Source organism: Nestor notabilis, unplaced genomic scaffold, assembly GCF_000696875.1.
Source record: "Nestor notabilis isolate BGI_N333 unplaced genomic scaffold, ASM69687v1 scaffold9486, whole genome shotgun sequence".
Classification (NCBI taxonomy): Eukaryota; Metazoa; Chordata; class Aves; order Psittaciformes; family Psittacidae; genus Nestor; species Nestor notabilis.
Window position 1 is genome coordinate 22251 of NW_009933285.1, and position 18471 is coordinate 40721.

The 18471-nt window shown below is 44.9% G+C and overlaps 1 protein-coding gene across 1 annotated transcript in view; it reads left to right on the top strand.

Annotated features, from left to right (window-relative positions):
• LOC104407506 (histone-lysine N-methyltransferase SETD2-like) overlaps positions 1-18199 on the top strand; it is a gene marked incomplete at both ends in the record, with an annotated part of 21970 nt that extends 3771 nt beyond the window's left edge. Inside the window, 10 exon segments of the mRNA XM_010016808.1 lie at positions 1-995; positions 3199-3330; positions 4726-4854; positions 8075-8198; positions 9320-9397; positions 9623-9720; positions 11444-11570; positions 13120-13254; positions 13906-14034; positions 17561-18199. The exon segment at positions 1-995 is cut by the window's left edge and continues 30 nt beyond it. Coding sequence (XP_010015110.1) covers positions 1-995; positions 3199-3330; positions 4726-4854; positions 8075-8198; positions 9320-9397; positions 9623-9720; positions 11444-11570; positions 13120-13254; positions 13906-14034; positions 17561-18199 — 2586 coding nt within the window.
• Between the last annotated feature and the right edge of the window lie 272 nt (positions 18200-18471).

Below are 18471 nucleotides of genomic sequence, written 5' to 3' on the forward strand. Positions count from 1 at the left end.
GATCTGTGCCAGCCTCAGAGCGATGGCGTTGACAGTACGAGTCAGGCAGACCTTACGACAGACTCCCACAGCAAACACAACCCAGATGAGAGAATAATGTTGAAGGAGCTGATGTCCATTGGTAGGCCTATTGGCCAACAGGATGAGCAACCATTTTGTCTACCGGAAAGTTTTGAGAGCACTGATAAGCACCAGACGAGCTCTTCCAAGCCAGACAGTAGGCAGGGGAAGGGGGGGCTTAACCAGTCTGGTGTTGGAGACTTCACCAGGCTGGATGGTTTTCAAACAACAGAGGACCTGGGTGGTTTGGGCTGGGACTTCTCCCAGCCAGAGAAGCCCAGTAGCACCTACCAGCAGCCAGATAGCAGCTTTGGGGTCTACTCAGGCTATGTGTACCAGCCGGGTTCAGGAGCATATGGTGGCTCTCAGAGTTACTGGCAAGGCAACGGTTATTGGGATGTGAGGTCTGCTAGCAGACCTTCTGCAGTTAATTGTGAACGAATTCAAGGGCAAGTACCCGATTCTCTAACGGAGGATCACGAGGAGTACGAAGAGGATGACCGTTGGGATGATGACTGCAAGCCTCGTTTTCCCAGCCCCTCGAGTAAATGCCAGATGCCTGGACAGCAAGAAGAAGGCTCAGTGCAGGCACACGAGATCAGCAGCAATTCGACCAAGGAGATGGTGCCTGGTGGGGAGAAGAAGGAGGAGGTGAAGGTTTTGGAAAAAAATGATGCGAAAGAACGAGGTCCACCAAAAAAAAGGCGCCCAGAGTTGGACAGCGACTCCGAGAGTGACGTGGACACGAGGGAGAAGAAGAAGGTGAAACTGGAGGGGGAGCAAGCGGAGTTGGTGCCACAGGACGCCTCCATGGTCGGTCGGTTGTGTATCATGGATGACTTCAGAGACCCCCAGCGCTGGAAGGAGTTTGCCAAGCAAGGAAAGATGCCCTGTTACTTTGACCTTATTGAGGAGAACGTGTACTTGACAGAAAGGTAACTTGAGGGTTTTTACCATTTTTTTTCTCTCTTGCCTATAGCAGTTTCAGATTTTAACTTATATTTGGTTCTGTGTTAGTTTGGTGGTTTTTTATGGGCCATATTTGGAGGGAGAGGGAGGCGCGTCGTGTTCCCTGTGTGAGGCAAAGCTGCTCATAGAGGAGATGACGCTGGGCAAGTGTTTAGCCCACCCTGCATCTCTTCTCCTAAACAGAAACCCCCAGTTGGGCTCAGACAGGCCCTGGTGATGCAAAGAGGCGAAAGATGGGCGGATGTGGGGGAAGGATGATTTATTTATACCCTCTTCTCAGTCGTCTTGCAGCATTCCCTTTCTCTAGTGTTGATTTGAGTAGCAGGCAGGACTTGCACATGTGGGATTACTGGCATCTGCAACAAGTAAACATGTTATTTTTGTACCCATGGTAGTTTGTAAGAGTTAAATTCTTTTCCAAGCTTTTTGCTTTATTGCCCACTGTTCAGCACCAACTCGGTGCAGCTATGTTGGAGCCCAGAGCAGTGTATAGCACCATCATGTCTGGGCTTGCCAGATCTTGTCTGTTCAGTATCCCCAGATGCCAGCTCTGAAGACACAGGGAAATCTGGGTGTGGGAAAGGTTTTGGACAAACTCTGTGTTTCCAAAGGCCTTGGTTATTTGCATGTAATTATTTGTCATCTCACATGAGTGATTTTAGATCTAAGAGACTGTAATTTGAAATATTGGAGGGTAGCTGTTAGCTGCAGATTATCCTTTTCCTTTCTGCATGGAAATGTTGAATGGGATATGATCCCTGGAAAATAAAATCATCTCTTTCCTAGCTTTAGGGATGATTCGTAGGTGTATTGCTTTAGGGCTCAACTACCTTTGTCCTTGCCAAAACAATACTCGCTCTGGCTTTAATGTGTAGGTGAGAGCCCCTTATGAGCGTGTAACCAATTCTTACTCCTGGCACAGACCATGACAAGGCTCCTGATGATTAATGCCTGTTTAATTTGCCATTTCATTTAACCTCTTGGTCCTTTTTCATCGCATGATTCCTCAGGGGTGGTTGACTAATGGTGTTTCCTGCTGGACCATTGGGCACCAAGCACTCACCAGCAGCGAGAGCACCCTCACACAGCACGAGCACAAGGCAACGCTTGAATTTAAACCCCTCTTGGGCTTCATGTGTTGTTGTCTTAACTCAAGGTTTTGCCACATATTCTGTTCCTTAAAATGTTTGGGTTTGTTGTTTGGTTTTTTTTTTTTAATATATGCTTTTTTAAATTTTAAAATAAATGCTTTTCAAAATACGTTTTTTGATTCAGAATCTGAATATCAACCGCCTCTATGCTGGTAAAACCTACTGTTTATTTCAGTCTACTTTTTTTTACTGTATGCTTTTTTTGTCTTATTGGGATCCACACTCTGAAACATTTCCCTAATCATCCCGTGGCAACTAAAATACCAATTAGTAGATGCCTTCGATGCCTTACATTTTCTGTAACTACAGTTTTCTTTCATTTTTCATCATCTTATTTGACAGTAAAGCAGAGCTAACCCCTCCGATTTGCTTTATTAGAAGAATGCTATTTTTAAATGCCATGCGTGCTCAGTTTAAGTGTTAATATTTTAGAATATAGTTTTTCTCCTGGCCTTTGCATCAGTGAAACCAAGTAGACTATTACAGAATAACTGAGATTGGAAGGGATCTCTGGAGGTTGTCTGCATAGTATTATATATGATTACAGAATATGGCATTTCATGGGAGGCTAATCAAAGTTTATCCTTTTAGTTTAAACCTTAGAATTTGTGTTATGTGGTGAGAAATCCTCTCACCACATAAAAACGTCTAGAAAAATCAGGACTGAATTTTCTGGAAATTGGCTTCTTGTGTGACAAAATGAAGGGGTTTTAGTTCTTCCTTTGGGTGTAGGTGCATGTGCACATGCACACTGAAAATAAATTGAATTGTGGACATTAAGCAGAAGGAAAAAAAGTTAAATCTTTTATGATCAGAGAGTCATCACCTCATCACCTCCTGCTCAAAACAAACCAAGTGTCCTTGGTATCTTCCTGTCATTATTCAAAGGTGATCAGTCCATATGTCCAGTTTCTAGAGAGTAAATTGATTTCCTCCTATAGCAACTGATAAAAATTCAGGGGTAGTTTCTCTACCCGCATGCTGTCTAACCTGTATTTCAATGACTTGTCTTCTGTAGGAAGAAGAACAAATCTCACCGGGATATTAAACGAATGCTGTGTGAATGCCCTCCTCTCTCCAAAGAAGAGCGAGCTCAGGGGGAGGTTGCTTGTGGAGAAGACTGTCTCAATCGCCTGCTCATGATAGAGTGGTAAGCAGCATTCCAGGAGTTGCCAGAGTTGGGCAGTATTGTCCATAAGATGACTCGGGAGTCGCTAAAATCATCGAGAATTCCCTGGGCTGTGACAGTGAACTGGCTGTGTGCTCTCATTTTCACTGGCTGGTGCGGAGTGATCTTCAGAGCCTATACACCAGTATTTAAATCTGATTTCAGATGATCTGCAGGAGGCTAAGCCTTAGCAACCTCCTGTTAAAAACTGCTACAAATGCTGTGAGTCTTCCGTTCCTCAGCCTTAGCTCTAGTCCTCTAAGCATGGTTGGAGGGAGTCAGGAATGCAAATGTAGCTCTACTTGAAATCTAAGGTTCCCAACAGAAGAAGGACGTGGACCTGTTGGAGCAAGTACAGAGGAGGCCACAAAGATGTTCCGAGGGCTGGAGCACTTCTGCTGTGGAGACAAGCTGAGAGAGCTGGGCTTGTTCAGCCTGGAGAAGAGAAGGCTCCAGAGACGCCTTAGAGCAGCTTTCAGTGCATAAAAGGGACTATAGGAAAGCTGGAGAGGGGCTTTTGACAAGGGCAGGTAGTGACAGGGCAAGGGGGAATGGCTTTAAACTCACAGAGGGGAGGTTTAGCTGATATCTGAGGCAGAAGTTCTTCCTGTGAGGGTGGTGAGGCCCTGGCACAGGTTGCCCAGAGAAGCTGTGGCTGCCCCATCCCTGGCAGTGTTGAAGGCCAGGTTGGACGGGGCTTGGAGCAACCTGCTCTAGTGGAAGGTGTCCCTGCCCATGGCAAGGGGTTGGAACTGGATAACCTTTAAGGTTCTTTCCAACTAAAGCCATTTCAGGATACAGTGATTCATTATTTCCTCTGATTTCTCCTTTTTCATCTCTCTCCAGTCCCCAGAGTCTCACCAGGTTGCGGCTGTTGTCTCCTTTTCTCTCCTGGAAGAGGCTAGGAGAAGAGTGAGCTGCTGCTCCTTGTGAGAGGGAGGCAGGGGACAGGGTGCTTAATGGCATTCACCCACCTGGCACAAGGATTGTCACAGCTGAGGTGGAAGGAGAGGAATTATCTGCTATTATCTAGTTGTTTTTTATTTCCTTGCCCAGGCAGTAGACATAGGAGAAGGGGATATCTTGGGGAAAGAACCCATAAAACATGGAGAGAGGAGGCCAGTTCATCCCATTTTGATGATAAGACATAGAAGTACAGCCACATTAGCATTCCAACTGTTTTTATCCTCCTTCCAGAAATAAACAGTGTGCATTTGCATGTTGATAGCCAGATGGTTAGGCTTTTTATAGCGAAACCCATTTGAAGATTTTACACTGAATTTATTGTGGTTACTTGGTATCTATTTCCCATGTGAGCCGTTTCTGTTATCGTTATTGTGCTGCTAGGAATTGATTTGTTCCATTTCTTTCCCTTAGTTCTTCCAGGTGCCCAAACGGCGACTACTGCTCCAACAGGCGCTTCCAGAAGAAACAGCATGCAGATGTTGAAGTGATCCTTACTGAGAAGAAAGGCTGGGGGCTGAGAGCCGCCAAAGATCTGCCATCGTAAGCTTTTGCCCTTTGAATGACGTCCTCATGCTATTTTCTCCCTCATGAAGGGAAAATAAGTTCCTTGCATTTTCTTAGTTTCATTGACATTAGTTGCTTTGCTGAGGTTCTTCCAGCTTTATATACTGTCTTTGTGCTCTGCCAGGTGTCCCTCTTGGTTATTGGCACCTGCATGTCCACTAATCATGTGTTAGATCTCCTGCACTCGTTTTGCTCTTATCATTAGGGTTTCTGACAGTCTTGCTGTGGCTTCATAGAATCATAGAATGGTTTGTGTCTCCTCTTCCCACCTCTGCAAGAATTACCCTCTTGTCAAGTCCTCCTTCTCCTCCCCTTCAGACTACATGAAAATCCTGTGGGGATCTTTCCTCCCTCATTAGCCTGTTGTTAGTTAATGGCTGTACTTGTAAGTGCATCAGCCGTGCTTACGGATCCGAGTCTGTGTTTGACTCATCTCAGTTTCACTCAAGCAAGACGATATTTGCAAGGATTGGTGCTTTTATGGACACTGTATGGCACAAGGAAGCTGGTGGGACTTGAATGGAAGGGCTGCATGGTGCTTCACCCTGTTGGTCCCCTCCTAGGTCGGCAGAAGGATGGACGTTGATATTTTTTGAAATATGGTCCTGTTTGGAAACTTGCACTCAAAAAGTGAGTGTGGCTGTGAAGAAGAATAGTGCTGGGTATATTTTACTCTACAGATGTGCGTGCAAGGAGCATGTCTGAGATGGGAATGCCTTCTCATTAGGCAGAGTAACTCAGATGTTGCCTTCTGTGTTGCCAACTTTGTGTTTTCTTATACTCCTGGTAGTAAAAAGAGCTTTAGCTGAGGCTGTGAGAGAAGTGAGAGGAGCAAAGGCATCCAAAGAGCTGTTGGAGCCTGAAGCACAAGGCTCAGAGGGAGGAGCAGTATGAGCAGGCGACAAAGATGGCGTTTGCTGGGAGAAGGAAGCAAGGTGGGAGGTGTCTGCAGGTGAGAGCGGCTGTGGTGAACTGCTGTGCCTCTACGGCTAGCAAGATGCAGGTGGCTTTTTCTCCCCCAGGTTCAGACCTCACCACTTGTGTGTGCAGGTCATGTGGGTGTGGATGTCCTCCCAGATCCACACCAGGTGAGCAGAAGTTGGTTGCGCTTTTCTGCAGATGAACAGCATACTTTGTAGATGAATTCACTGGAGTGTCCTGCTGTGAGGGAAGCAGTGCTGTGTACTTGGAGTTGCACCAGGCTCTGATTTCCATCTCAGAAGGTTGTGGGATGGACATGGTGAGTCTGTTCAGCCCCAAGCTCACCAGAGACTGAGCTTCGAGACAATCTGCTTAGAACTTAATCATGCAGAGATTTTCTGTAGCCCTGGATATTATAGTAAGTTTCTGTGGAAACTCTGAATTCATTTTTTCTTGGCTTCTGATGAAGACAAAGAGTTCTGAGGAATCCAGCATTGCTTCTGACACCTGAGAAAGCTCTAGGTCTTACAGCAGAGTTCTTTTACTGCTATATCGAATATATGAGACTAATTCACAGGAAGATACGTGGAAAAGTTTTGATTGCTTTGGAGACGTATGCCAACTTCTCTAAAGTGCAGTGAAAACAATTCTGCATTCTCAACACGGTATGTTTAACTGAGGGCGCCTTCATACTATGTTTATGTAGAAGATGACAGCGTTGAGCGGCTGTCAAAATGAGCGAGCGCTCCCCATCACTGTTCCGTTGCACAGCAACTGTGTCTAAGAAGAGGGTGAGCTTTGTGGTATTTTCTGGCTCTTCCTTTTTCAGATTTGCCACATAGTCTGGGGAGTCCCTGGTGCTGCTGGATGTAACATTTGCAAGAGTAGGGTCCCATTGTTTATAGAATAACACATGCACAGAGGAGTGCGCAGACTTGGAGACTGTTGCCCTATGTGGAAATACCAGATCCAGTTTTATTTCAAGGTTTAGGAATTTCTTTTGAAGACAAGGTTGTAGTAAAGATGCAGCTGATAGTGAACAACTTACCATAGCAAGCACTGTATATGCTAGGTGAGCTAGGATCAGGAACATTGAGAAAGATGGGAAGGAGATAACTATGTGAAGACCATCTTGGGTAAGGGGGTAAATACGTCGTTGAATCCTAGAATGGTTTGGGTTGGAAGGGACCTTAAAGCTCATCCAGTTCCAACCCCTCTGCCATGAGCAGGGACACCTTCCACTAGACCAGGTTGCTCCAAGCCCTGTCCAACCTGGCCTTGAGCACTGCCAGGGATGGGGCAGCCACAGCTTCTCTGGGCAACCTGTGCCAGGGCCTCACCACCCTCACAGGGAAGAACTTCCTCAGATCTCATCTAAACCTGCCCTCTTTCAGCTTAAAGCCATTCCCCCTTGTCCTGTCCCTACATGCCCTTGTGAAAATATGGTCCCACAGCACCATTTGGTGGATACAGAGATGGGGGAAGTGGTCATCATTTATTCACGTGGGCTGGAAGTCCAGCAGAATACTGCTGGGGAGGTTAATGATGGGAAGGAAATGGGGTGAGCTCAAAACACCGAAGGTGTGGTCCAGGTGGAGCTGGGCAGGAGCTTTTTCTTTCCTGGTGCTCTCCCGGGCAAGCACAAGGAAGGAGTTGAAGGGTTCAGCATGATATTAAGCAAGGGAAGACTTAGGACAGATATCAAGGAAGCTGAATCACAGTGCGCCTTCATAGACTGGAGGGTTTAAAGCCCAACTATGCTGCAGAACGCAACCTGTGAGGTTTGCACCGGAGCATAGGAGTAACTACTTGTTCTCTTTCATCTCTGCTTTTAAATTCACTTTTCTTGCAGTTAAAAGGGATATTTTATTGATCCCTCATTTCACCCTCCAGACCGGCAAGGTACAGACGGGTTTTCCACTTCAGTTGAGGAAAACTACCTGCCTGCACCTTCTCTTAATACTCTTTATCCTCTTCACAGTGCCCACAAGGTCTTGTTCTTTTATTGAATAAACCCTGCTTGAAGGGCGGCTTTATTCTTGTGTCTGGGCTTTTCACTGTGATAGAGCTACCTCTGTGATAGCATAAAAAGTAAATTAATCAGAACTGCCTGAGATAAAGGCATATAACAATCGTAGCTTCACCAACTGAATGACCAGGCTGCAAGTTGTATTCAGAGAGCCTGTCTCCACAGTGGCTGTTTTCTGTTACTTGGTGTTTCTTGCTTGTGGCAAAGTGGAGTGATGTTTGTTTTTTTTCCCCTTGGGCTTTGCAGCAACACTTTTGTCTTGGAGTACTGTGGAGAAGTACTGGATCACAAAGAGTTCAAGGCTCGCGTGAAGGAATATGCCCGGAACAAGAACATTCACTATTATTTCATGGCCCTGAAGAATGATGAGGTGAGTAGTGAGCCAAAGAAAACGTTGGCTGGCTTTGTGTTGTCATGCCATACATTCTTAATATTTTTTTTAACCCTTTGCTCAGTTTCAACCTAGTTTAACAGAATTCTGGCAGTTTAACTGTATCTCAGTCCTTGGAGAGGAGAAATTGTCCTCCTAAGGGAAGGAATGGGGTATGTCCCATCACTTCCCCATGAGCAAACCTGTGTGGGAGAGAAACTGTCTGTGTCCCACCCTGGGGAGATGCTTTAAGCCAAACTCAACCTTCTTGGATGCCCAACAAAACAAGCCTAGAAAACACACCAAGAAGCCATGTTATATTTCTTCCCTTGCTCACAGAGCTACATTAAACTGGGACGCTTTTAAGTGGTGGAGTCCCTATGTGCAGGATTACTGTCATTAATATTTATATACCATATGTGCTTAATTATTTATCTTTGCTTCAGCTCTATGGGATCGCAGAACTGCGATGCAGAGAGCACAGCTTTCCTTACCTTGGGCAACGGGCCCTCCCTTGCTGAGAACAAAGCATATAAATAGAAATTTAATATCATATTCTGCTTGTCTCTTCTGTCAAGACTTTCTGGGTCTGGGTAGCTTTACAGTAAGTGAGCTAAAAATACTCTTTTTTTTCCCCCAAAGTAAGCATTTTTTGTAGCTGCCATGGGATTGTTACGTGATCACATGGGGGCACAGAGGAGTGTTTGCAGTTATAAAAAAGAGGACACAGCGATGCAGGAGACAACCTTCTTACTCAAGTCTAATGTGCATGGCAAAGATGTTCAGCTTTCCCAGCCCTCATGGTCATTGTACCACATATCAGAGGGTTAGAAACAGATTAAAAATTGAGGATCCCCGCCCAACTGAAGACCTCTGTATTAACTTGCAACTAGGAACCATGTGCCAGTTGCTTACTGCTCTTCTTTTGGGGGGGGCTCTTAATATCACTATAAAACTCATTCTCCAAACTGGATAAAGTCAGTAGCTGGAGCAGGAGAGGGTGATGACTTCTACATGCGTTGTCTTCAATCAGGTGGTGTTTGTAGCTATACTGCTTCATATTTCTGCCTGGTGCAGAGGGAGAGAGGCTGTTTCACTGTGTTTGTTGCTTTTCTTTTCAGATAATCGATGCAACCCAGAAAGGAAACTGCTCTCGTTTTATGAACCACAGCTGTGAACCAAACTGCGAGACACAAAAGGTAAACTGTGGGATCAAAGCTGCTGGCTTCTCACTTCCACTGCATTGTGACTTAGCAAGCTCAGAGGGAAAAGCATTTCTCCTTTATCTCTCTTTGTTGCTTTTTTGTTCTTTAAATTTATCAGTGATGCTGTTTGAATGTTTAATCTTGTTAATTCAAAGCAAAACCAGAGTCGAGCCTGGCTTTTGTAATAACTGCTGTCATCTTGTTTTTCCCTTGCCTCAGTGGACTGTGAATGGGCAGCTCAGAGTTGGATTTTTCACCACCAAACTAGTCCCGTCAGGCTCAGAGCTGACGTTTGATTACCAGTTCCAGAGATACGGGTACGTTTCATCTCTCTCTGCTTAAGCTGCTGGAAGTGGGGTTTTGTGAGCATTGGTGCAGTCTTGCTCGAAAACAAATCATTACAAAGCCTTGTCTAACAGAGCAGTTGGAAATGAACTGGAATTCAACTGTGTAAAAAGCTACCTGTATAATTTTCTTCCATTTCTTACACAGGAGATTGGGAGAGGAATTTCCTGTTGATTTGTCTTTTCCAGTGTCACTTTATTGCTTTTTTGTTTCACTTTCTACTATCTCTCCCCAGTGGAAATTTCCCAGATAATTATCTTGACTGTTTCTTTCCCCTGTCTAATTATTAATTACCCAAGCTCCAGACTTTGGAGTGCTCTTAAATAATGCCTCTTCTTCTCCACCCACCCCTGTTTTATGACTTTGCAAATACTTGCAGAGCAGTAAAACCCCGATAGATAGCATGTCCTCTCTTCCTGGCTGACTCCAGAAGTGCAGGTGTTCAAGCTCCAGCGTGGGCTTTGGCTCCCTTCTCTAAACCTGAGCCTAGTATTTTTGTATTACCACTTGACCAGGTGTATGGTGAAGTGTTTTACTCTCTTTATTGTCATGAGCACAAAACAGCATCTGATAGGCTTGAAGCAACCTGTAACTATGAGATTAATTGTAAATCTATTTTATAATCCCTAGGCTTTTTAACTGAATACAGTTGTTTAAGGAGTGTCTCTTACTTTTCCTTCTGGATCCTGTCTCCTGCAACACTGTGGCTCTGTCTCTAAGGAGGAGAATCAGAAACTAATTTTTAATTGTACTTTTAAATACTTGTGCTAAAGTATCAAGTGCTGTCATGGACTTTCCCTAGTGCAAACTTTCAGGAAGGCAGGCAAACTTAGCCTTTCTGGTTGCACTTGCAGGAAGGCCTCTTTTAATTTCTAGGAATGTTGGAATGTCGTAGAATCATGGAATCCTAGAATGGTTTGGGTTGGAAGGGACCTTAAATCTCCTCCAGTTCCAACCCCCTGCCATGGGCAGGGACACCTTCCACTAGACCAGGTTGCTCTAAGCCAGATTTAATATTGTAAATCTGTTAGGGCCTCTCTGATGGAGAATCATTTTGCTATATTGGCCCACTCTGATACTGTGTGTATTTGAGTTCAGTGAGTCTAGTCTTGTCTCGATGGAATTTTCCAGTTCTGATCTTTTGGGTGTCCTTCCTGAGCTCAGGTTCTGCTTTGTAGAAGATCCTGCAGTTTTCTTCCCTGGTTCTCACTGCTGCAAAGCCATGTTCCTCCAGTGCATTATGCACATAAAAAAAACGACCTCAATCTTACTACTTCCACAAATCTTCAGCCCATTCTTTATCCTGTTTTGAGCTAAATTGCAAGCCTTTTTCCTGATGGATATATAATCCTGATTAGATATTCTTTAGGAAAATTAATATATTGATTTCAGTGTGTGGTAAGAAGTTGGCAGACACAACAGCCCAATTTTTTGTTTCTGATTCGTGGTTCTTGACCTATAAAGAGCCTAGAAGTGAAACAGACTTTGGTTTCAAGCTCAGACAACATGGGATCACCATAGCTATGTAAGAAATAAAGACTTAGTTTGAGTTTTCAGTGGCCAGAAAGGCCTTGCCATGCAGAGAAGTTCCTGTCACTTTCTTCTGAAGATGCACTGAAGAGTAAGGGAAAATAACTTGCTGTGGATGGGGTTGATGTGTTATTAAACTGCTCTGTTGCTTATGCCCACCAATAGCAAAGAGGCTCAGAAATGTTTCTGCGGCTCAGCCAACTGCCGGGGTTACCTGGGAGGAGAGAACAGGGTCAGCATCCGAGCTGCTGGAGGGAAGATGAAGAAGGAGCGCTCCCGCAAGAAGGACTCGGTGAGTCTGAGTCTCTCCCTCCTATGCATGTTCTTATTTATTTCTAAGAGCAGCAGCAACCAAGAGCTGACTCTGTGCTTCGTCTTCTCCGTGTGAGTCTTCAGGTCACCTCTGCAGTCATCTTCTGTGATCGGTGACTCATGATGGCCTCAAGGTTCAGTCTTTTCTGTGGATGTATTTGTATCATTTTATTTCACAGGTGACCTCAATACTTGTGTTTTCTTGGAGCTTTAGTTAAATCTGTATTTCTTTCTCTGGGTGACTTAGCAGCAAGTCCCACCAGAGAGGGACTTTCCCAGGTAAAGTATCTGGTCATCAGTACTATGTGCTACTAAAAACCATACCAAATTCTACCTTTTGAAATTGAAAAATTTGGTTTGCATTACATGATTTTTACACGTTGGTGAAAGACAGACAATGCCAACTTCACTTTTCAGGATGTTACCTGAAATTTGACAGCTGAGAGGGTGCAGCTGTTTGCCATCTCCGTGCTGGGATGTGAAATTTGAATCTCTTAATTGCTCTGGCCTGGAGGCAAGTCAGCTTCCAGGAGGAACTTGTATGAACATGTGTCATATTTGTGCTGACTTCAGTTATAGTTGTGTTTGTAGATGGATGTGAATGAAATATGTAACTTAAATTCAGACTGGTTTTGTAGAATTCTTATAGCTTTTCATGCATGTAATCCTTCTCAAGTGGTTCTATGAACCAACTCCCCTCATTGAATTTCAGGGATGAATTCACATGGTAGATGTAGAAAACTGTGCAGAGAAGTCTGAGCAATGGAGCTTTTCCTGCACAGGCTCTTTTTGCTTCCTACAATATGTAGTAGTTCTGTCCTTGAATATATAAAATGCTGTTCTTACAGATAAGATTTGTTACCTGCTCTTTTGGGAGAAGCTGTCTTTAAAAATGCTAGCTTCAGTTTTATTTACTGTATTGGAGCATCAGGAAGCCAAAAAGTTATTTATAAGTCCTTTATAAGGTGTCTTAAAATGCTAATTAGTGGCATTTAGCAGAAGGGTAAATGATGAATGATGATATTTCAGTATCCTCGTGGAGAGGAATGTGTCTCTGGTTGTAAAGATCATAAATACCCATTAGGTATTTAAAGAAGTAAATCTATTGGCAATTAAGGATAACCTTGTAGTGCACATCTGTTTTCCTACGTGGAAAGATAAAAATGCCACTGGGAGTATTTTGGTGTGCACCCACAGAATTTCCTCTGTGCAGAGGAAATTCTAAGTCATTCCATTCCTTTGGGAAAATGGATGTTGGAGTTCAGGGATTCCTGCCTGTGGCATATGTACCAGCCAGGACAACAGTGTGCTCTTGTATGGGATTTGAGATCTAAAAAACCCTCCCATAACAGGCCAGATAAAAAGAAAAAACCCAGACCTAGTGAGTCAAATTAAAGCCAGGCTTCTTTTCCATATAGGCAAATTGCTTGGGAGAGGCTTCTCCTGGCTCTCAAAGATTGTCTCTGCCATCACATAGGGTGGCACAAGCCTGGCATGACCTGAGAGTTGTTTCTCTTTGGCCATGGCAGGTGGATGGGGAGCTGGAAGCGCTGATGGAGAACGGAGAGGGTCTCTCCGACAAGAACCAAGTTCTCAGCTTATCCCGGCTGATGGTTCGTATCGAAACACTGGAGCAGAAGCTCACCTGCCTCAAACTCATCCAGGTGAGGAGGACCCAGCTGAAGCAGGGGGATCCATGTTCTCTTTAAGCAATGCGCTTCGAGCTCTTGGTAGAGGAAGAGGGGGGAAGTGGGAGAAAGGTGCCAGCAGACCATGCATGAGCCAAGTGGTTCTGCTTGATAGATCACATGTGATCTCCACCTTTTGTTCATTTTATGTATGGTGGCACTTGGCCTGGGTGGTGATGCAAAATGCCTATTTCTAGAAGAGAACAAATTCTTTATATGTAAGGATTTAGAGAGTGAATGAGTAGTTTGTCAGCTTAAAATCATAGCTGTCTTCACTCCAAGATCAACCCACATTAACCTCTGAGTGCAGATGAGCTGCAGCCAGGTTTCTATGCCCTCTCTTAACATTAAGTTTTACTCCCCAGTCCGAGCTGTCAACCAGCTAATGGTTGTAACAGTTATGCTGCTTGTGTTACTGCTCCAAATCCAGTGGTTGTGGCCACTTAAATTACATTAGATGTGCGCTGGTCTTGGCTGGTGCCTAGTTCTGGCTTCTGCAATGAGTTTGACAGGTCACATAAGCCCAGTTGAGCAATTAGCCATGTTAGCCTGGGGAAATCAAAGTAGGTTTTGCCTGTAAGTCTGTGGTCATTCCCACGGGCTCTCTCTTAACTGTGGTTCATCCAGAACACCCACTCGCAGTCCTGCCTGAAGTCCTTCCTGGAGTGTCACGGCTTATCTCTCCTCTGGATTTGGATGACAGAGCTGGGCGATGGAAGAGGAAGCAGTGCTAATAACTTGAAGTTGCAGCTGGAGGTCAGTAATTCCCTTGGGTTTGAAGCTTTCTCTAGCAGCTTTACTAATTACTCAGAAGCATGATGATCTTATTTTTTTTTTAAATATATGTATTATATGCCAAGTGTTCATGAAAACAAACTTTGGTATCCTCAGAGCTACAGCCTTAAAATTTGTGCTTTAAGGGAGATCCTTTATATATATGGAAATAATTTGCTCTTGTGGTTTTTCTTAGATTTCTGAGTCAGCAACATGAGACAAACTTAAATAAAGATCATTGCCATTACTGTTTAATTCTGTACTGAACCACACAAGGAATTTGAGGTATTGCCAGTCTGAAGTGGAGCTTGTATATTTCTGTTTTCTATACGCACTTCGCCGTTGCATGCAAAAACACATCTGGAAGTTCCTTTAATAAAGACACTTCTGCAAGAAGGTTGCTATGCAGTTTGGAGAGGTGCACATAGGCCCACATCCCGAGCAAGACAGCAGAAGCCACGTGAGCTGTAGAGCTCAGGGTTCTTCTCCTGCTGACTTCTCCTTTGGTTATCAGAAGCAGTGACAAACCTTCCCAACCCTGCTTCCTTAGGTCAGCATGGTTTTTTTTGCCATGGTGGTACTTTGCATTTCTGAATAAGTCAGGTCTTACTCATGTCTTTCTCCTCTCTAACACTGTGGCAGCTCTCTCAGCTTGTCTTCATAGCAGAGGTACTCCAGCCCTCGGAGCATCTTTGGTTTAGGTGATCCCTCTGCAAAACAGGCACTGTTGATATCACAAGATGAAGAGCTGCCTATGTGTACTTTTCTGAGCCTTCATCTCTTGGAGTGGGATGAGGATACCTGAAGGTTTTGGAGCCCAGCTCACTATCAGGCCTAGCAACATGGCTTTTGCGCTTCTCTCTGCGCTGCTGATGGTTAGAGGGATAGCAGATCTGTTCGCTCTGCAATGTCGTGTGGGAAGGCCACCAGTTCCACTGCCTGGTCTTTATCTGTCCTTATTTAGTCAAAGTTTTGGCTGTAATACATGGAAAACTTCAGTGCTGTGGGGTTTGGGATCTCTGATGATAAGTTAGAGCTTGTTGACTTACAGGGTTTGAGTAGACCTACCTGTACTTCATCTCCATTGTGCTGTGAAGAGCATGTTGTGTGCAAGGTGTGGATTTGGCAGGTACTTTCAATTTTCTCTCCTGCTGATGCAGTGTGGCTTTTCAATACTTCTAGCCAAAGCAGAAGTTCTTGACAGCCACTGAGTGAATGTTCCTCTTGCTGCAGTGCATCACCCCCGTCTTGCTGTATGGGGAGGCACTGCTCCTGAGTCTGCAGGAAGATATTTTGAGACCAAATCTACAGGGACTGACTTAATCTGTTGCAGTAACTGCTTGTTGCAGTAACTGCTTTTAGGAGGGAGCTGAGCTATTCCCCTTTGGGACTGCAGTATTTTCTTCTTTGGGGTAGATAGGATCCATCCCACTTCATACATGTTGGAACTGGTACTCTGAGGGAGTCTCAAGTCTGGATTGTACATACGGTGCCTATCCTCCTTGCTCCCTGACATACAGGTGCCACAGCATTGCAGAGCTGAAAGGTAGCTCACCTCCAGCTCGTTTCGACCTCTAGCTTTGGAGAAATTCATGGTCAGGTTAAGGTTATACTGTTTTTTCCCCTAGGTATAGATTCAAGCACTTAAACTTCATTGTTCTCAAACCGAGAGTGCTCCCTCCAAGCTTCAGGAGGGGAACTGAATCACTGTGGTACTGGTGGCTTCATTTCTGCTCTTAATGTGTCAGATCACAATACACAGTTGGCTTTGGGGTTTTGTGGCTTGGATGCAGTCTTTTAAAATGCAGGTAATGCTTTACTGAGTTGCAAGTGAGGCTTGTAACAGGGACCAGAGCCACTTCGCTTCTAAGCCCCTTTTTGAAAAAAACTGTCATTGTTTTAAAAGAAACTCTCTTTTGGCCATCTTCTGTCCTTCGCTCCTGGAGGGCTGGTTTTGAAAGCGAACAAGTTGAAAAGTCCTGTAGAAAGACAGGCTATCTCCTGCTTCAGAAACAGGGTTTTGCGGTATGGTCTTGGGAGAGAAGTTGCTGAAGTCACTTGCTGGATCCTTGAAGGCCTGTGCTTGTTTAACATCTGGTGCTTCTTTCTGTGCCTGTGATTCCCATTCCCACTGACAGGATTTGTAAAGCGATTTTGCAAAAATACAGATGAGGCTGTGAGGACTGGAGCACCTCTGCTGTGAAGACAGGCTGAGGGAGCTGGGCTTGTTCAGCCTGGAGAACAGAAGGCTCCAGAGACACCTTAGAGCAGCTTTCAGTGCCTAAAGAGGCTGGCAAGAAAGCTGGAGAGGGGCTTTTGACAAGGGCAGGTAGGGACAGGACAAGGGGGAATGGCTTTATAAACCAAAAGATGGGATATTTAGGTTAGATATTAGGAAGTTCTTCCCTGTGAGGGTGGTGAGGCCCTGGCACAGGTTGCCCAGAGAAGCTGTGGCTGCCCCATCCCTGGCAGTGTTGAAGGCCAGGTTGGACGGGGCTTGGAGCAACCTGGTCTAGTGGAAGATGTCCCTGCCCATGGCAGGGGTTTGAACTGGATGATCTTTAAGGTCCCTTCCAATCCAAACCATTCTGTGATTCTATGATCTTCTTGATAACTTGATTCTCATCACTGGTTTTGGACACCACCCAGTTGAAACCAAGCTTTATGGCTGTTCTCCAAGGGACAGCACTGTACCATCTGTGCTGGGGTCTCTGATGTTGCGTTGGCTTCGTCACCTGCTATCTCTGGGTGTTTCCCAGTGTCTGAAGGAGGATACCCATTCCTGGGATTGCCTTGTTGGGTGCTGGATGCATATTGTGGTTCTGGGAGTGCAGATGCTAGCGGCAGCCCTTTTTTTTTTTTTTTGGTGAAATGAAATCATCCAGAAGTGCCATCAATATCAGAGATGCTCACCTTGTCTTGTGATTTGGAGCTCCCCAGTTGCCTGTATCTCTTTGTGCTTGAGGTCTAGCTCCATGAGCAGCAGACTGTCTTCTTTCCACTGACATCAGTAGAACTCCAGCTTCTGCTGCGGCACATGACACCTCTGTCAAGTGAGGAAAAAACTTTCCTGGTATTAGTTTGCAGACTTTTTTTGGACAGACTCTTCTGTTTTGAGTGCTGATGAATCTTGACGTTTCTGATCAGGTTTTTTTTTCATGTAGAACATCTGTGTTGTTGTATTGATTGTCCTGGGAATGTGTATGGTTACTGGTAAGTGCTTGAGCTTTTTGAAATTGGTTTAATTGCAACTAATTGCTGAATTAGTTTAATTGCTAAATGCTTGTGCTCGCTCTTTTCCACACGCTTACAGTTTATTTGCTCTCAGCAGCAGTTAACCGCTGCAGTTAGGCCTTGGGAAGGGACATCATTATTCCTGACCCATGACCTCTCACCATTTTTTTGATATTTCAGTTACCTTTTTGTTGAGAAAAAGAAATTGTTCCAGGTTGGAGATGGCTTTAAATTCTGATGACTCTAACCATGTGATTTTTTTCTTTGCAATTAGATTATGAAGACACTAGAGCTCCTGCCTATACCTACCAAGAACATGCTGGAGGAGAGCAAAGTGCTTCCCATTATTCAGCGTTGGGCTCAGACCAAGACGGCTGTCCCACAGCTCAGCGAAGGGGATGGGTACTCGAGTGAGAACACCTCGCGGGCTCACACACCGCTCAACACGCCAGATATTTCCACCAAGCAGAGTGGGGAAGGTGACACGGACACCCCCAAGAAGCTGGTGTTTCGGAGGCTGAAAATTATAAGTGAGAACAGCATGGACAGTGCCATTTCAGATACAACCAGTGAGCTGGAAGGGAAGGAGGGAAAAGAAGACCTGGACCAGCTGGAGAGTGCCCCGATGGAGGTGTCAGAGGAGCAACAGCAGCAGGACATCAAAGCTGTCATTGATGTGCCGGTGGAGAGCAGCAAACCCCAAGCTGCAGAGCTGGAGGCTGAGCCTGAAGCAGAGATCAAAGAGAGCAATGGTGCAAAGCTGGAAGAGCCCATCACAATGGAAACACCATCTCAAGACGAAGAGGAAGGTGTATCTGATGTTGAGAGTGAGAGGAGCCAAGAACAGACAGACAAAATTGTGGATGTGAGCGATTTGGCTACCAGGCTGCTTGACAGCTGGAAGGAGCTCAAGGTAAGAGGCACCTACCTGCAGCTACACCACCTCCTCTCTTGCTAAGGAAAATGCAGAGTTGTTTGTGGTTCAGTATAAATGGGGTTGAGTTGTTGTCGTGTTGGTGAATGTTTGATAACTCAGGTTGCCTTTTCTACACAAAAGGGCTTCTCTAGGTGCTTTCTATATATCTCCTTTTGTTGCAGACTGCCCTGTACGTGACTTTGAGTAGATTTCCAGGCATTGGTGCTTTGCAAGCTGAAAACAGCAGATAATTCAGTTTGGGCACACCA